At 30.3% G+C, this 18,588-nt stretch overlaps 2 protein-coding genes across 2 annotated transcripts; both read right to left on the minus strand.

Moving 5' to 3' along the window:
- Window positions 1-92: 92 nt before the first annotated feature.
- On the minus strand, window positions 93-1,707 carry LOC136078547 (probable chromosome-partitioning protein ParB). Its single transcript, XM_065794325.1, has 3 exons — window positions 1,401-1,707; window positions 1,171-1,343; window positions 93-164 (listed from the first exon to the last, which is right to left on the minus strand). The coding sequence occupies exons 1-3, from the start codon at window positions 1,705-1,707 to the stop codon at window positions 93-95; spliced, it is 552 nt and encodes a 183-aa protein (XP_065650397.1).
- A 6-nt stretch (window positions 1,708-1,713) lies between these two features.
- Window positions 1,714-2,232, minus strand: LOC136078549 (uncharacterized protein MT1749-like). Its single transcript, XM_065794326.1, has one exon. It carries the CDS (start codon window positions 2,230-2,232, stop codon window positions 1,714-1,716), a length of 519 nt encoding a protein of 172 aa, XP_065650398.1.
- Between the last annotated feature and the right edge of the window lie 16,356 nt (window positions 2,233-18,588).

Consider the following 18,588-nt stretch of genomic DNA (forward strand, 5'->3'; position numbering starts at 1 on the left):
TTAAGTTGTTTGATACACAAGCATATATGTAAGCATGTTTGTTATTAGAGGTAAATAATTATGATAAAGATTATACATATAACCATATTCAATTAGTAATCTTCTGGCTTATTTCGTATAGGTTTTACGCAACAGTATTTTAATCCTTCTCCTATAGGTTTATCCTAAACATTATAAATTTTTATTTTTAATTCCAAAGTGTGCGATAACATCAATCTTAGGCTTGGCAGTAAGCACTTGAATAGCCTGGTTGAACCAATATTATTGCTAATGAAAAAATATTCACCTAATGCTAGTTTAATTAATTCTGATTTTTTCTAAAACGTAATTGACCATTAATTAGGCATTTTTGATAAATTATAGTGATTGATAACATTTTAGCAAATTAGAAGTGTGACGCTATTAAGAGTTAGTTTTGTAAATCATTAGCGTTATAATTAAATGTAAAACAACCATTAGAAGATAAAAACAATCAGGAAGTTAAATATTTGATAAAAATAAAAACGTGGAATAACTTGGTAGTTATTTTAACATTTTATTAGGTTTGTAAATAATATAAATAAATGTGTAAAAACTGTTCACGATCGCGCACATTATTTTTTACAGAAAAAGATATTTATTTGATTTTCGAATATATACATTAAATGTGTAATTCATAAAATAGATTTTTATAATAACTTGCGCATATACATATTAGTAGTAAAAAGTAAAAATTATCATTTAATTACAAAACAAGTCGTATATAAAAACTCAAATGACAATTCTAACACGAATAACTAATTATAAATTAGTTTACATTTATTGTTCAAAAAAAATAAAAATGTTCGCGACCGCGAACAATTATTATATTTTGGATGAGTAGGGAATAAAAGTTTATGTTAGATGTTCGCGACCGCGAACATCTATTGTAATATACTCTATAATTCTTGTTTTAATGTTTTCTTATCTTCTTCTGAAAGTTTACTTAATGCATTTGTATCAATACAGATTTGACCGTTACTCAGAACAACTTTCAATGAAACTTTTTTTTTAACTCTTTTGGAAGCTCCTTTAGCAGGGGAGTTGGCATTTTCTAATAAACCAAGCATTTTGTGATGAATCAGATTCTTCTAAAACTTCCCTGATCAAATCTCTATTAATAATATTTTCTTTTAAAATAAGATCTCTTACATTTTCTGGCAAGATTAGCAATTTCATTGTTTCTGAAACAGATGATCTTGATAAGCCTAATTTCTTAGCAATGTCATTTGGATTTGCACAAATTTCTTCGTCTAATATTTGTTGATAGGCTTGAGCTAATTCGAGAGGATGTAAATCCTTACGTTGTACATTTTCAATCAATGCTATTTCAACAGCTGCTTTTTTATCATGTATAATAATGCAAGGAACGGTTTTTTAACCAGCCATAATGGCTGCCTTTAGTCTTCTTTCTTCACTTACTATTTCGTATGTTCCATCATTATCTTCTTTAGGAATTATCGTTAGAGGTTGCCTAACTCCATGAGACTTTATCGTCTCAGCCATTTGCTGCAAAGCATCTTCATAAAAATTTTGTCTAGCTTGTTTATGAAATGGTACTAATTTATCGACATTGATATTATAGTATTCACCACTATATTTATCAGTAAATATACTAGGGCGTGACTTTTCTTCGCTTTTTACTTCAATATTAGAAGGAGTGCGTATTTTAGCATTTTCAATTCTCATTTATAGCTACTTTACATTTTGCTCTAATTTAACTGTGGATTTTTGCAATATTTCATTAGCTAGATTTTTTATGTCTTCTAATGCCATTGAATTTATTGAACAAAATTCATGAATTGGGATTTTTCTTTGAGCTGATATATTAATATCTTCACATTTTCTTACAAGAGATTCCATTACAGCTTCTTTATAATCATGACGTAAAGAAACCAGTGCTTCTTGAGAAGTTACTGTTTTCGAATCATATTTACTTTGTATTATACATAAATCTTCATCTTGTTCAATTTCATCAGAAAAATTTTCAATTTCTTGAACAAGCATAGATAAACCTTTTAAGCTATAAGGCTGTGTTTCACACACTTTATTTAATCTATCTGCTGAGTACGTTGCACTATGGTTTAAATTACTGATAGTTGGATTGGTATCTAATAATACGTAATCATAAATTTTAGTCAAAGGCTCTAAAGTTTTATCTAATAATCTTTCTCGATTTGATCTTTGTGCAAGTGGAATCTCAACTTTTGTCATAGATAAATTATGTGGAATAGCATCTAATCCAGGATAAACCTCTTGTATTGTATTTTGAATAGAAACTGAGTTAATTAGCAAATTAAATCATCAAATAAGGTTAAATCCTTTGAATATTCATTAAAGCCTAAGGATGAAGATAAATGTGACTGAGGATCACAATCAATCTCTAAAACCTTAAAACCAAGTAATGAAAGATGTACATCTATTTGGTGACAAAGGCTTGTTTTACCAGTACCACCTTTAAAATTAAAAAAAACTTGAACCTTTTTGCTTACTCCTAGCTGATCTGCAACAAAATGTTTTATTACTTTTCTAGCTTCTTCATAAGAATATTTTCTTCGACTATTCCCAAATTCAGCTATATAAGGTATTTTTTTTTCATTCATATACCTTGAAATAGTAGAAGTAGTCTGCCCCGAAAGAAAGCAAACTATCCATTGGTTAAAATTGATTTTATCTAAATTTTTTCTCATAAAATTCTTTTTTAATATTAATTTTATTTATTAATGATATGCACAAAAAATAAGCAAGTAAAGATTATTTATTAAAATGGCTTTCAGTCTTCTCCGTTTAGCGAGCGCTATCGCGCTCATGCATTTTTGCGCTCGCCCACACGCCCGCCAATACTTTGGTCAGCGCTTTTTTTAGTGCTCGCCAATATTTTTCAGGCGTGTTTTTATATTGCAACAAATCTTTTCTTTGTCAAATACTTTTATGATTTATTTACGTATCTGATAAATATTTTTTTTGCATAAGTTTTTGCTAAGTAGAACTATTCAAATTAATAGTGCAATGTCATCTTATAGCGTTTTCCATTTTGGAATTTTAGTAATTATCGTAATAAAAGATATTTTTGACATTCCTTTAAACCAATCAGAAGATTTAACTAACGCGTGTAAACTATTAGAAAAAGAGAACACTATAATGTATAAACTCGCTTTAAAAAAGGAAAAACTAAAATGGCAGCAAAAGGAAATACAAAGATTAAGCTAAGCGTATTTAATAAGTGGGATTTCAAAGATATTTTTGGCTGGAAAATTGTTAATGAAGACGGAGTCGATTACATTAATTTCATTTGTTGAAAAATTTGTGCTAATCACTCAAGTAGATCTATAAAACCACGCGAAATAAGAGGAGCGACAAAACTTTCTTCTGATAATTTTACAAATGGAACCAACTTTATAACTAAACATATGGTATAATTCACATGCTTTTACTATTAACACATTTACCCTAGGCTTTGATAATCCTTAAATACATGTTAAAGTTTCTGCTTAGCAATAATTTCTTATCTCCTTTTTGTAGATTCAACGCCATCTTGCAAGCAAAACACACCAGAACGCGGCAGAAATTGAAAAACGAAAGCCGAAAGAAGATCGTATTAAAAATGTACAAAATGTTCCTGCACTAACTTCTATTTCCTGTAACATAGAGAACGCCAGTCATGATGCATATCAAAAGTTTATTAATACAGCATATAAATTGGCCGTCAATCCTACAATAAGCCTCAATTGCTTTTCAGTACTTGTAAAAATCCAAAAAGAAAACGATATACCATTAATATCAGGTATGTTCGTAACTAATTTAAATTCGTAAACTAATTTAACTAATTTAAATTCGTAAAGAAAGTTCGTAACTAATGAAAATTTGTATTTTTTTTTTTTGTAAATTTTTATTGACGATAATATTATGTATGTATAAAGTTATTGGCAATTATAAAATTCTTTTTGTCTCAGTAATTTAATAAATAATAAAAATAAATTTGAAAGAGTTATCTCATCTAAAATGGTAATAATTCCGATCTGGAATAATTTAGGGACTAGCGATGGTCGAGCTGCAAAGAAATTTATCAGTTCTATTTACTCAGCAGTTCTCGAAAAAAGCAACTTGATTTTAAATCAAAGTCATTTTTACTCAATACTATCGGATGGTTCGCAAGCTCGCAAGACAGGAGTAGATAAGGAACTGGTACTGCTCAAAACTACATTGAAAGGGTGTTTATTTTAAATATAACTTTTATTTTTGAACAAATCCATTTTAAAATAATGTTTAAAAGCTTTAAAAAAAATATTTTTACTTTTTAGGTCACAGTAACTATGTTTGCACATTTGATAGACTGTAACGATTATGGGGGAACAGATGCTGCTTCCTTAAAACTTGGCATCGACAGCATATTTGACGAAGACGGGCCTTTACCATGTGCCGCATTTTGTGAAAAATTGATTAGTTGCACAGCCGATGGTGCTAATGTTAACACGGGCCACAAAGAAGGTCTTCACAAAAAATTTGCAGAAATGGTGATCGCCCTTGGTTGGTACCAATACATTGCATCAACCATCTAGTAGAATTAGCAGTTAAAGATGCATTCTTTGAATTGTCTTTTAAAGATGTGGATAGACTTTATGAAAACATTTTTTCCCTATGCAAGTCTTCAGGAGTTGTAAAAAGCGAAATTACAAAAGCTGCTGAAGTGCTTAAATAAAAAAAAGTTGAAAGGTACAAGGTTTATACCGCACAGTCGAGCATCTATTTCCAGCCTCATAAATATGTGGCCAGCTGTTATCATGGCACTTGAAAATAATATGTCATCTAAAAAGGGTAAAAAAGAAACCAAAAATAAAATTAAGGGGATTTTAAAACAACTTAAATCTTATAGAGTGCTTTGTAAAGCTTGCGTCTTTTTATATGTCCTTGAAAAGGTTTCTCCTCTCACTAAAGTTTTTGAAGACGATGCTAGATTTTGATGTCAAACCCTTACTGGATTGAACTCTAATGGAATTAGGCGACCTTTTAGAAAGAGCAAGAAAGCCGGACGAGTTGAAGACAGTTATTTAGCTCGCCTTAAAATTGATGCAGCAGAACCAAATAAACTTATTTTTTATTTCTATAAGTATGGTCATATGCCTAAATTACCCGCTAACCGTGAGCAAATAGTAGTTATTCACGAAAATTTTACTTTTCTAACCATGTCATCAGTAGAGGAAGCCTCCAACGAAAAAAAAAGAGTTACTTCTATATTGCTAGAAACTTTGAAGACTCGATTTGAATGTTTTAACTTTCCTGTATTTGCAAACATGGTTTGGATGGACCCAAGAAACTGGGTAATTAATGAAAGCCTAACTTATGGCAATGACATGATTGATTACCTGTATAATCATTTTAAAGTACCCGTTATTTATGCTGGATTCGACAAGTCAAAAGTTATAAATGAATGGAAAAGATTTAGATGTTTTGTAAAATGTCAATTTGCTTATGATTTTTCTGAAGAAAAAGAAAAATGCGTTTCAAAAGTTTCGATGTATATTTTGAGATTTAAAAAAAAAGAATTCTTTAACCTCTCACTTATTGCTGAGGTGGTGCTTTCAATTGCTGGTTCAAATTCTGCAGTGGAGCGCATGTTTACCATATTGAGGCTTATATTATCTGACAGAAGATTAAACATGACACAATGACAATGTTGATGTGCATTGGCTGTAACGATAAGTTATGGACAGAGATTGAAAGAGAGAGGCAATAAAAAAACGAGCACTAAATATATATCTTGAAACTCGTCGAAAATTAAAGATTGATAAACATATTTCTAGTTCAATTAACAAATCGCTTTCAGTCCCAATTGATGTAGATGGTAGCGATTCGGAGACAGGAGAAAATGAAGACTCAGATGATGAGGTCTAAAAAAAAATTCAACACTACTTTTTAATTAAAGTATTCTCAAAATATATAGAGGTTCTTAATTAAGAATAATATTTTTTCAAATTTAATTTTGTTTTAATAAGAAAAATAAAAAATTAATACTTTTTTATTGAGAAACAATCGATGTTTTCACAATAAAAAAGATCTGTAAACAAAATTGGTAAAATTAATTACAAAGTACAAAATTTCGAGTGAATTAATGGTAGAACCTCCAAATATGAATAGATAATGCAGATTTGCATGAGGGGCAACTTATATTTGTAAATAAATTATAATCTAATTATAATATAAAATTTTTTGAAATCGCGCGCGCGAGACAAATTATGACTGTCCGGCCAGCGCTTTTTCGTGCGCTGGCGACAAATTTCAAACGGAGAAGACTGGATGCTAGCGCATTGCTCTCACTGGTTGCAGCCATTAGACCGTACTGTATTTGGTCCCATAAAGACTTATTACAACACTTGTTGTAGTGATTTAATGAATACATACTCTGTTACAATCAATAAGTCAAACTTCTGTGGAGTGTTCAAGAAAGCTTGGATCCCAAGCTTTCTTGAACAGCATTTACTGCTGCTAACATTATTTTTGGTTTTCAATCATGTGGTTTATTTCCCTATATTCCAAAAATTTTGAAAAACAGGTGGATCCCAATTTAAATTGTACTTTTATTGATGATGTTGATACAACTGAAACTATAGGTATCTTGCCTGGATCAGAGATTCTGAATGCAGATCAACTGGATAATGATACAGCATTAATGTTATGGAATAGTTGTTTAACTCCAGAACGTTTGAATGCTTTTAATTTCTGTTATCAAAATGGTTTTGATATTTCTGACAATTTATATTTAGCATACAAAGACTTTCGTTTAAACCAGAATGCAATCAGTAATGTTTCTTTTGATCTCTCATTAATAGACACTGCTGAAACAATTCCTTTATCAATAGAAACTGATATTCACTCTCTATACCAAATACTAGTGTTGATTGTTCTAGTCCAATATCTATTAAAACAAGTTCATTGAAAAGTACCATTGACAATGATCATGATGTTCACTCTTACTCAAATTTTGTTGTCGATAAGTCAAAAAACAAAGAAATACTAAACAAAAGTATTTTGTTCTAACTTCTCCTGTAGCTATGCAAGCCAAGTTAAATGATCTAAAAAACAAAGAGGAAAAGATTGAGGCTGCAAAACTAAAAAAACTGAAGCAACTTGAGGCAAAGGAAAAGAGATTAAGACTGCAACAGGATAGGAAAATAAAAAAGCAATCAAAACATATTGATTAATAAAAAAATAAGTGAACAAGTTAATATTTTTTATCAAATTTTGTTAATACTTTTTTATGTATTTCTTGAGTTTTGATTGATAAAATTTCTTTGAATCAATATACAATTTTATAGATACAGTTTTACAAATAATTTATTTTCTTTTTAAGTTATTTTGCCATTGTTGGAGGGGGTAATTATGTCTAAGCTAGCTTTTATTGAGTAATTATACCGTTTAATAAATTTATAAAATTTGATGTGTAACAGTTAATAATCAATATTTAACTAGTTCATTTTTTTATTTTAAAATCATTTTTTAATTTTATTTAAATCTTATGAAAATTAAATTAATTTCACAACATTTTAACCTGTGGCAAAGTTAGTGGAATCTAAGTTTCTAATAAAAAGCCAACTGGCTCTTATTTAGTCAACCCGGAATGAATTGTTTGTATTGTTTTTTTTTTTAATATTTTGGTTACAATTAATCAAAATAAATTGAAAGAATGTCCATTATTAAATATAGCAAAGAAAAATTTAATCTGACAAAATTACTGTCTGCATAGTGCCTTTTAAAAAAGATGTGGCTATTAATTGGTCAATTTGCCCAATCTATTCCTGTAGCATTTTTTCAATTTCTGCAAGTGCCATTCGTTATAATGTTTTAACGTACAATAATTTTTTTTTTTTTTAAATTTTTTTAAGTAAAGCAATTTTTTTTAAAAAATTTAAAAACTTGTTTTTTTAAGTTTTTTGCAAAAAAAAAAAAAAAAAGCCTAATTGCCTATAATACTATAATACCTCATCTACCCTACTAAGTTTCCAAAAATTTAACACTTTTAAAAAAAAATTATTTTGCCTGTACTCAAGTTCTATATCATTTCAGAAGAAGGTTTTCTACAAAATATCAAAAAGTATTTGCAATTAATTCAATAAATAATTAAGAGCAAATAAATAAACATTGACATAACTATTTCATTCTATCCTCCATTTTATTTTACCAGCTTTTACTCAATAATATTTTAATTCCAACTTTTAATTATTTCCAAGAAGTTGTTTTTTAGTTTATTAAGTTCAAAAAAGTTTTTCGATTTTTAAAATTTTAACTGCGTCTTTAAATTTCAGTTTAAAGGGTTTTGATTATATTAATTAGAAGGCTACCAAATCAAAAATTACTATTTAAACCGTGATGAAAATGAGCATGCTCACATATTACACAAAAATGGTATCTTTAAAGGAAGCCAAAATAAATGTTTTTTATGAATTTTTTTTCCAAACAAAAATGGAACGGATTTTTAGGTGATTTTTAGGTTTAATTTTTATATTATGTATTACATTTGGGTCTCCTAAAAAAAGAAAAAAAGGTCTTCATTTCTAAGATTTTTCAGGACTTTTAGATTCTAGTGTGTATATATGTGGAGGAAGGGGGGATATCCGTCACAATAAATTACGGCGTTGGCCTTGGTCTCAAAACTGGCCTTGAAACTGTTGACTTTGGCCTTGGTCTTGAACATTTTGGCCGAGGCCTTGAACGTTTTGGCCTTGGTCTTCCACCTTTTCTTAATAATTTCAGAACTTTCTTATGTGTTTTTATTTTAAAAATTGTATTACAGTTGATTTTTTTACAAGAGTTATTTTTGTTTACTTGAAAGCATTAGAACTTAAATTTGTGTTTAATGTCACGGTTTAAATGTCCATTTTTGACTGGCCATTTTAAAACAACAATCAATGACACGATTGGTTAACGGGAAATTAATACATCCATATAATAAGCCACATGATTTGTTTTAACATTTTTTATTAGTTAAAACATTTTAAAATTTAAAAATGATTTAAACACACGCAGGGCCGACGACACGGCCTTAAAAGTGGGAAGGGGGGTCACAATTGTTTATTTTTAAAAAAAGTCATGTGAATCTAGAAATTTCTCATAAAAAAAGGTTTTTTAGGAAAAAAGTGGGAGTACATAAAAATAAAGAATTGATTCTTAATTAATTGTAAGTACATAAAAATAAAGAACTGTTAGGGGCTGTCCATTAATTACGTCAACAAATTTTTGACAATTTTTACCTCCCCCTCCCCCTTGTCAACAACTTGTCAAACTTTCAATATCCCCGCCATAAAATTACGTCAATATTTAATTAACCCCCCCTACCCTCCTTAAGAAAAAAAAAAAATTTTGAGTAGTAGTTACATTAGTAGTTTACAACTTTAAGAAAAATTTCTTTAATTTTCTAACATACTTTTACAAATAAACCCAAGTCTTAAATCGTAGCCTCTACATCTTAGGGTCTGCTTGAATAATTACTTGGGGAACCAAAACACCAGACAAGTTAACATTTTCTTCATCTAGCCATTCTACACTTAGCATCTTTCCATAAGCAATAACTGCCATGAGTTCACTCTGTCTTTTGGCAGCCACTCGCATTGGACAAATTCTTTGTTGTTGAGGTGCATCTAGTATTTGACTGGACCCAGACATACATTTTTGGTGTTGTTGAATGTGCTTCTTTAATATGGCTTGCAAAGCAATATAAACGTGACAGATTTTACGGATCCTTTTCAAACAATGGCAACTGAATAGATGGACAATATATATCATATGGAAGTATTTTGAAAGCTTTTGCTGATCGAGGTAGTATATTTTCAACTTTGATAAACAGACTACAGAAAAGAGATGTAATTTTATGTAAGTTTATATCAGATATATCTGGTGCTTTAAGACCCTCATTAGTTTGACAGACTGGAATTGGTGGGGGGATAAATCTATTAGCAATAATTTCAAAATACGAGCTTCTAATCAGTTGGCAACAAGTTAAATCACAGCATTTGATAATTTGTAGAAAATAGTGACTTGTTTTTACATGGAACCAAACTTGATCTTTGATTATTAAATTTTCAACTTCAAGTTCAGACTTTTTAGGCACAATATACTCTGCCACTGTTAGAAAATTATCTATACTTACTTGCTTCCATACTTCTGACAATGTTTGCCCAGCATATTTGAAGTTTAACTTTTCCAATCCTTCGTCAACTGTTCTACCTTGTGTGTCAAGGTGGCTCCCAAAATGTTCATGCGAAAAAATTAGTCCGGACAGTTCTCGACTAAGAGGAGCCATTCTTCTTTCTTCTCGATTAAATGCACTTCTACCAGGCGCATTTGTTGCTACAAACATTGCATCAATGTTTTGCTTTACAAAATGATGGACAGCAACATCAATAAATATTTGATACCTTGGATTTTCATCAGGTCCACCATCCACAGACATAATAAGAATCATTTTGATCAACTTACTGCTTGGATTTTTTGTAACAACATCAAACTCCTCCAATTCAAGAAGCCTTTCATAATCTAGTCTATGACTTTAAGGTAATGATGAGCAATGCTTTCCTGATCTGATGGCTATCTAAGTTGGGCCTGAATATAATACAGCTTCTGATTTACCTAAACCGTCTTTTTGGATTTCAATGCCAGCATGAACAGGTGGTATGAGTTTGTTCCTTGATGCTACAACCCAGTTGTGATCGGGCAATGTAAAGTGGTAGTCGACGTGCATTAAAAGTGGAGCTTGCTTGTTAGCTGCTGTCAATCCTATGGGGACTCTGGCCACTTCCTCTAGGTGATTCATAGTAGCTGTACGAAGTTGACCATCAATGTGTTTCGAGTGTAAATTATTTTGTGCTCGAATTAATTTCACTAGTCCAGTTGTTACATGTCGTTTGCATTCCGATGATAAACTTCGTTTTGACAGGAGCCAAGTATAAACAGCACTTCTACTTACTTGAAAACCGTTAATATTTAATTGTTCTGTCAATTCATCAAGATTTCTAACACTACGATACACATCACTTTGTCTTTTTCCATGAGCAACAGACCCATACAATCGAATGTCAACGATGGTCTTTAAAAGTAGCCGTTGATCTTCGTCAATTGTTGGTCGCCCAGCTGTCTGTCGGATCTTTAATTTACTGCTGATGTCAGGATTTTTAGCACAAATTTCCGCTAAAGTTTCTTTTTTCTTTTTTCGGAATATCTTTTGCTTTTCTTGTTCATATTTTTTTCTTTTGAGTTTTTTTTCAAGCTAATCAACTTTAGATTTCTTTTCTTTTAGTTGCTTTTCCTGATCTGAATTTATAACACCACATTCTTTTCGCTTATACAAGCCAACCAAATCGCTTATGAAGATGCTTAAGCATCTTCATAAGCGATTTACAAATAAGATGAATTACAGAGTCAGATATATCTGACTCTGTAATTCATCTTGTGCTTTTTATTTTACAGATTTTTACGGATTTTTCATTACATGTAGTATTAGATGGACCAGCTTCAAAACCGATTTCTATCTCGTCTTGTTGAATGTTTTGTGTTTGTTGTTTCACAACTTGTAACATTTTAACATTTGTTGCTGCTTTGAATTTTAAACCTTTGATATATAATTTGCATACACTGAAACTTGTATTTCTTTGAATGACCTTTCAGATAAAAATGTTTTCCATCTTCCAGGTTTTAAGAGAAATTGTTGAAGAGACTAGCTAATAAACGAGTCGGAGGAGTTCTGATTTATGTAAAAGAAAACATTGTAGTTAACGTAAAGAATAAAAGTGGGTTTCAAAATTTTCGGAACGTTATGTTCGACGTTTTCAGATATTCTTATTATAATAAAGAAATCGCAACTATTGGAACTTTTTACAAGATCTTCAAAATCTTCTTTAACATGTGAAACTACGCTACAAACGCAGCCTAATTTTTTGTTGTGGGAATAATAGAATTAAAAAAATAAAAAATTATTGACGTCAACTTTACTTGACCTACCCCCTCCCCTTGTCAACAAATGTCAAAAAAAGTTTAGATCCCCTCCCCCCTATTATGTTGACGTAATTAATGGACAGCCCCTTATGTATTTATAACTAATTAAGAATTTTATATATTTTATATTATGTATTTGTATTTTAATTTTTAGCTTTCATATTATCTCCAGATATACTTTTTACTGACTTCTTCAGTAAAAAATAGGTCAAGGACAAAAGGACAAAAGGTCAAGGACAAAAGTTTTAAGTCAGTAAAGAAAAACGTCGTTTTTTACTGACATGAAAATTTTGTCCTTGATCTTGGTCTTGGAACTCTTGGTATTAACCTTGTCCTTTGGCATGAAACTTTTGGCCTTGGTCTTGGAGCATGTTGCCTTAACCATGGCCTTGCTATTTTCGGATAAAAAGCGACCTCACCGAAAAAAAAACAATTTGTTATTAATACACAGAGTTGTTAACAAGGTAACAACTCTGCGTATTAATAACAAATTGTTTTTTTTTCGGTGAGGTCGCTTTTTATCGGACCATAGATTTTATTTATTACTCCGAATTGTTTTAAATGCTTTTTATAAGTCAATAAATAATTCAAGAGATAAGTTATTATTTTCCATTAATTTTAATATAAAATAGTAATTTATTCGAATATGTTAAAACAAAATTAAAAAAATATATTTTTTTAAAGACTTTTTTTTTTGTTATTATAGTTTAAAAAACTAGTTTGACAAATGCTCCATTAAGTTTAATGGAGTATTTGCCTTTGTAAACAATAAAGTAAGTCCAAATAGTTTTTAAGGACTTTCACTTAGCAAAAAGTTAAAATTATAGTTGCTATTTTATTTCGTCAATTACCTTTGAATTGCATTTGAAAAAATGTATTTCTTTATTTTAATTATCAAACGTAATCGTGAATTTTTTCAACAAAATATCATTTTACTTTCGAAAGTCAATTGTTCGTTCTAAATTCTATTTACTTAAATTTATTTAAAAAGTTAAAAACTAAATCGTTATAAAAATAATTATGTCTTCAATATTAAATGTTTTTAATGACTAACTATTTCACAATTTAATAAGCATTATTTACAAAAGTAGTACAACCAGTGGCGTAGCTACATATTTAGCGCTACGTGCAATTGAAATTAGTGCGCCAACAGAGTTATTTGAAAAAAGTTATTAAAAAAATTGTGTTTAAATCACAGAGGTTATATGCAATATAGAATAGAAAAACCTCATAAGTTCCTAATGTCCAATTTGAAGATACCAAAATGGGAACAGATGGCAATCCTGATGCTAATAATCCAACAGAAATAAAGTAAAGATTTAGGTTAGCAATTCTGATTCAAAATATCATCAAACATTTCACGTCTTTCTTTTGAAATAGCCATGCGTTTGATCATCTTATTGGTGTTTCTGTATATGTTTACATTCTTCTAATTTGGACAAGAAAAGATATATTTCATTGTCCAAAATATATTTTTATAGAAATAACAATTTATTTAAAATTAAAGTTATTTAAAACTTATAGACATTTCTTATATCTAGCACATAGTTTAAAATTGTTTTTTTCTTTCCTTTTTCTTTACAAATTGATCAACTTTATCTAAATCAAGTTGACAAGCTATTGCTTTCTCAATCGATATAGTGGCCAAAGACCTTCCCAGCTAGCACACTTACGTTGGGCCAACGTATGTAAAACCATCGTAAACGTCGGCTGTTTTTTCCAATGCAAAACCAACGTTGATCCAATGTCATTTGTTTAATGATGAAATTAATACCGATGGAACTAAAAACAGCTGGCTCATTTACATTGGTTCAACGTAGGTAAAAACATCGCAAAAAATTGATTGTTTTTACAATGTAAACCCAACGTTGATCCAATGTTATTAAACCGACGTTGATTTAATGTGTATAAACCAACGCTGAATTAATGTATGTAAAATCATCGCAAAAAGTTGATTTTTTTTACGATCTAAACCCAACGTTGATCCAATGTTATTCACCCGTCGTTGATTTGATGTATATACATAAATTGGAACAACGTTGGATTTTATACAGTGGATTAACGTTACGTTTGCATAGAGAAAAGGCGGATATACAAATATACATTTGTATAATTTATGAGAATTATTTTTCATTTAGATATTTCAGTTCATCATGGAAATATATTTGCTTATATATTTTTCTCTTTTTTATGTAATGAAATATCAAGTCACAAGCAAAGCAAACATAAATAATGTCTCTTTAATCAGATGCAACATAATAAGTATAATTATATGTAGTAAAAATTGTTAATTCAGCATCAAAATGGCGGAAATGCGTATATATAAATGCATTTATACATACATATACGATTATACACGCGTATAAATACATAATATTTTATGTTTAAATGCATAACATGAAAAAAAAAAAAATTCGGTTCCGATAAAAGGTAAATATAAAGTTGAGAAAACGTAAAATATAACGTTGAATCAACTTAAAATACAACGTTTTACTAACGTAAAATACAACGTTTTACCAGCGTAAAACAGAACGCTTTGCCCACGTAAAATACAACGTTGTGCCAACGTAAAGTACAACGTTGAATCAAAGTAAAACATTACGCAATGCCGACTTAAAATACAACATTAAACCAAAGTTGTTTTTTTGTTGTTGGCGACGTCGCATTTGTAACCAAAATGATATAAAAACAGCGTTGGCAGTCGATGTTGGGCCAACGCAACGCACAACATTGTTCTAACGTTTTATCAATGTATGTGTTCTAGCTGGGATGTATGTGTGCTAGCTGGGTTAGACGGTGTTGTGATATGCTGCTTCTTAAATGTGTTTATGTTAAGTTCAGTATTAAAAAACTTCGTTATGCTGCAGCAGATCGAAGTTTTCAAAGTAGTTAAACAATTTGGCATATTGAAGCAAATTCTTTCAATTGATCATAGAAACAAACTTTACATCGAAGCAGTTGAGGCCCAAAACTAGGTGAAATGTTGGAGAGGTATTCCAATTGTAACACCTCGGATTCTTCAAGAATACATGTATCAGATGACGCCACAAGATCTTTAGGCGAAAAAGTGTACATAATTATCGAATGGATTCAAATCTGATAATTAATTGATTAATAATTATGTCCATTACTTTGTAATACACCTCAGTTTGAAACGTTGTTCACTTTTTTCAATGCGCTTATCAATTTTTAATTCAACAAAGAACTTTTGAATTGAATCATCTTTTTTGAGGAAAAGATGATTCAATATTCCACATAGCTGATAACGCAATAAAATCACTTATAACAAACTCCCAGTTATTGTTTAAAGTCTGGAATTGGGTTAGGAGTGATGAAAGCATCTCAACGGATTTCTCTATACCTTCACAAGGGTCTTGCATCATTTTCGAGACTATATTTAGGGGTTCTAGTAAAATACTTTGTACCATTATTGAAATAACTGTTGAAAATTGTTCAAAAAATTGCCCAAATTATTAGCTTCACATTGCTCATTATGATTTTTTCAATTTAAAAAAAATGTCAATATTTTAATTACATCAAATAGACGAGAATGTGGGGCATCAAAAGCCTGAGTGCGGGACGACTATCATGTCGGACAAACTCTTTTTAATGTTTTTGCTAAGTTAGTTTGATTCGTTTCCATTAACATTGCCCAACATTTAACGGAACTGAAAAAAAAAGTAAATTTTTTACAACTGTTCATAAAATTATCCAATTTACTGTACATTGGTTACACTCTCGTTGATCACCAAACTCAGATTATGAGAGCAGCAGCGCACAGATCTGGTAGCGGAGTTTCGTTGTCTAATTCTTGCTTGCAACCCTAAATAGCTACTACTCATATGTGCAGCCCCGTCGTAACCTTGACCACGTACTTTTGATATACCAGGAAAATTTTCTATAACTTTCAAGACTATTGTTTCTAATCCTTGTGATGTTTGATCAATAACCTGAATAAATCCACAAAAAGTTTCCTTTATTTGCAACTCTGTTGGTTTTGCAATTTTAATAGGGCTTTGCGTTGTATCTGTTGTTAAAAAAGCAGCCTTTTCTAATTCCCTTTGTATATGGACATTAATTTCCTCAGCAACCGAATTAATTAGATTGTTTTGAATGTATGGATCCATGTATTTAGTGAGGCTTCGCATTGTCCGTAATCCTATGGGCTCGGAAAAGTAAATTATTTATAGCAAGCGTTATAGTTACATCTACTATACCTCACAACAATTTATGCTAATAGTTTACAGGATTGTTAAGTTCTTTCTGACTTACAACATCTGTTTCTGAACTAGTTTTCTATTGAAAGTATATTTCACAAGAAATTTAATGTTAATTTGACTCTTTGTGTTTTTCAATATTTGTTGTTAAATATATATATTTGTGATATATATATATATATATATATGTTTTATATATATATATATATATATGTTTGTTTTATATATATATATATATATATATATATATATATATATATATATATATATATATATATATATATATATAAATATATATATATATATATATATATATATATATATATATATATATATATATAAAAGAGAGACAACAACAAGAAGCTATTTAATTTTATTAAATCATTTTTACAATAGTGTTAATAATAATAAAAATAATAATAACAGTAATACTAACAAAAATATAACAAAAATAATACAAGATAACAAAATTAATACAAATTATGGTAATATGTTTACAATAATTACAGTGAAAAAATTATATTAATAATAAATATTTTAATGGCAGTTTTAAGCATAAAACTATTTTTAATAATAAATTAATGAATTTATTAAAATGGTGTCACTCATACAGAAATCTAATCAAAGGATTGACACCAATTTTTAAATATAAGTAATAATAAGTGAATACATACATTGAAACAAATGGACCATAAACACATAGGTAAAAGCACATAGAACATACATTAATTATAAACATATTGAAATCATAATTTGGAGGTTATGTTAAAGGGATCCAAAAGTGCCAAGACAAGTTGTGTTTATTTTGAAGAAAAGGATAAAAAAAAAATTTTGTACAGAATTGCAAAGTTCACAAGACCTAATTGCTCTTTTTGAGACTAATTTGAGTTCAGCTTTCTCATTTTGTGATCTTAAATGTTGATTGTTATCTTTCTTTAATTCGTAAAGACTCCAATAGTCACATGCTTAGCTTGGACATTTACATTCGTAAAAATTCACCCATTTGTCATGAAACTAAGTTTGAATCCACAGACTATTCTTTCATGTGCTTTCATTTAGCACCTCTTCACTCTATCGCCTTTCTCTTTGTTCAATATCGCTCTCCTTCATTTCAAGACTGCACTCTTTTTGATGTTATTTCTTATCATATTAACCAAGCCCTCTCTTTTTATCCATCAGCTAAAGTTTTTGTTGCCGGTGAATTTAATGCTCACCACTCTGAATGGCTTGGCTGTAGTGTCAGTGATTCTGCAGGCATTAAAGCCCACAACTTTTGCCTTTCTCAATCTCCAACTCAAATAGTCAACTTTCCAACTTGCTTAAGAGACAACCCAAATCATTTATCTTCTCTACTCAACTTATACCTTGTTTCTGATCTTAGTCAGTGCTCAGTTTCTACAAACTCAACCTTAGGTGCTTCTGATTACAGTTCGATCTCTCTAAAACTAATACCTCTTACTTCTTCATCACCTGAATTCCCCTATTATCGTACCTCTTAAAATTACCTTAAAGCTGACTGGGACTTTTTCCGTGATTTTCTTCGTGATGGCCCTCGGATAGAAATTTTTTATCTTCCTGTCAACAAATGTGCTACTAGTATAACTTCGTGGATTCAAGCTGGCATGGAATCTTTTGTTCCCTCTCGACGATTCCAGGTCAAGCCTCACTTGCCTCCATGGTTTTCCTCACACTGTGCTGCTGCGATTGCCAATCGAAACCGTTACTTCCATATCTATCAGCAAAACAATTCCCCTGAAAACAGATGTCTGTTTATTACTACTAGAAACCATTGTAAAAAGGTTTTCTCTAACATCAAAGCCCGCTATTCTCAGGTCATGAAATCTCGTATCTCATCTCAAAAATTAGGCTCTCGTGACTTTAGGAGAATCTTTAGTAGTATTAATAATAAGGGCAAATCTTTAATTCCACCACTCTTGTATGGTTCAGACTTTGTCACCTCACCTAAAGACAAAGCTGAATTGTTGCTAAGAACTTTTCATCAATATCATCTTTTGATTCCATTAGTTGCGTTCTACCTGATAATGCCAACAAACACGTTGATCCATTACTTGACATTCGTATCACTCCAGCTTCTGTATTTAAAGTGATTTTCTGCTTAGACTCTTCTACAGCCTGTGGCCCGGACATCATACCTGTTATAGTCTTGCAGAAGTGTTCTCCGGAGCTGTCGTGTATACTCTCAAAACTATTCAACAAGTGCTTATCAGAGTCCTGTTTTCCAGCCTGCTGGAAAGCGACATCTGTTATTCCTATCTTCAAAAAATCTGGAGAGCGATCTGATTTGTCTAACTACAACCCCATTAGTCTTCTTCCTATCATAAGCAAGGTTTTTGAATCTTTAATTAACAAA

Source organism: Hydra vulgaris, chromosome 03 (assembly GCF_038396675.1).
Source record: "Hydra vulgaris chromosome 03, alternate assembly HydraT2T_AEP".
Taxonomy (NCBI): Eukaryota; Metazoa; Cnidaria; class Hydrozoa; order Anthoathecata; family Hydridae; genus Hydra; species Hydra vulgaris.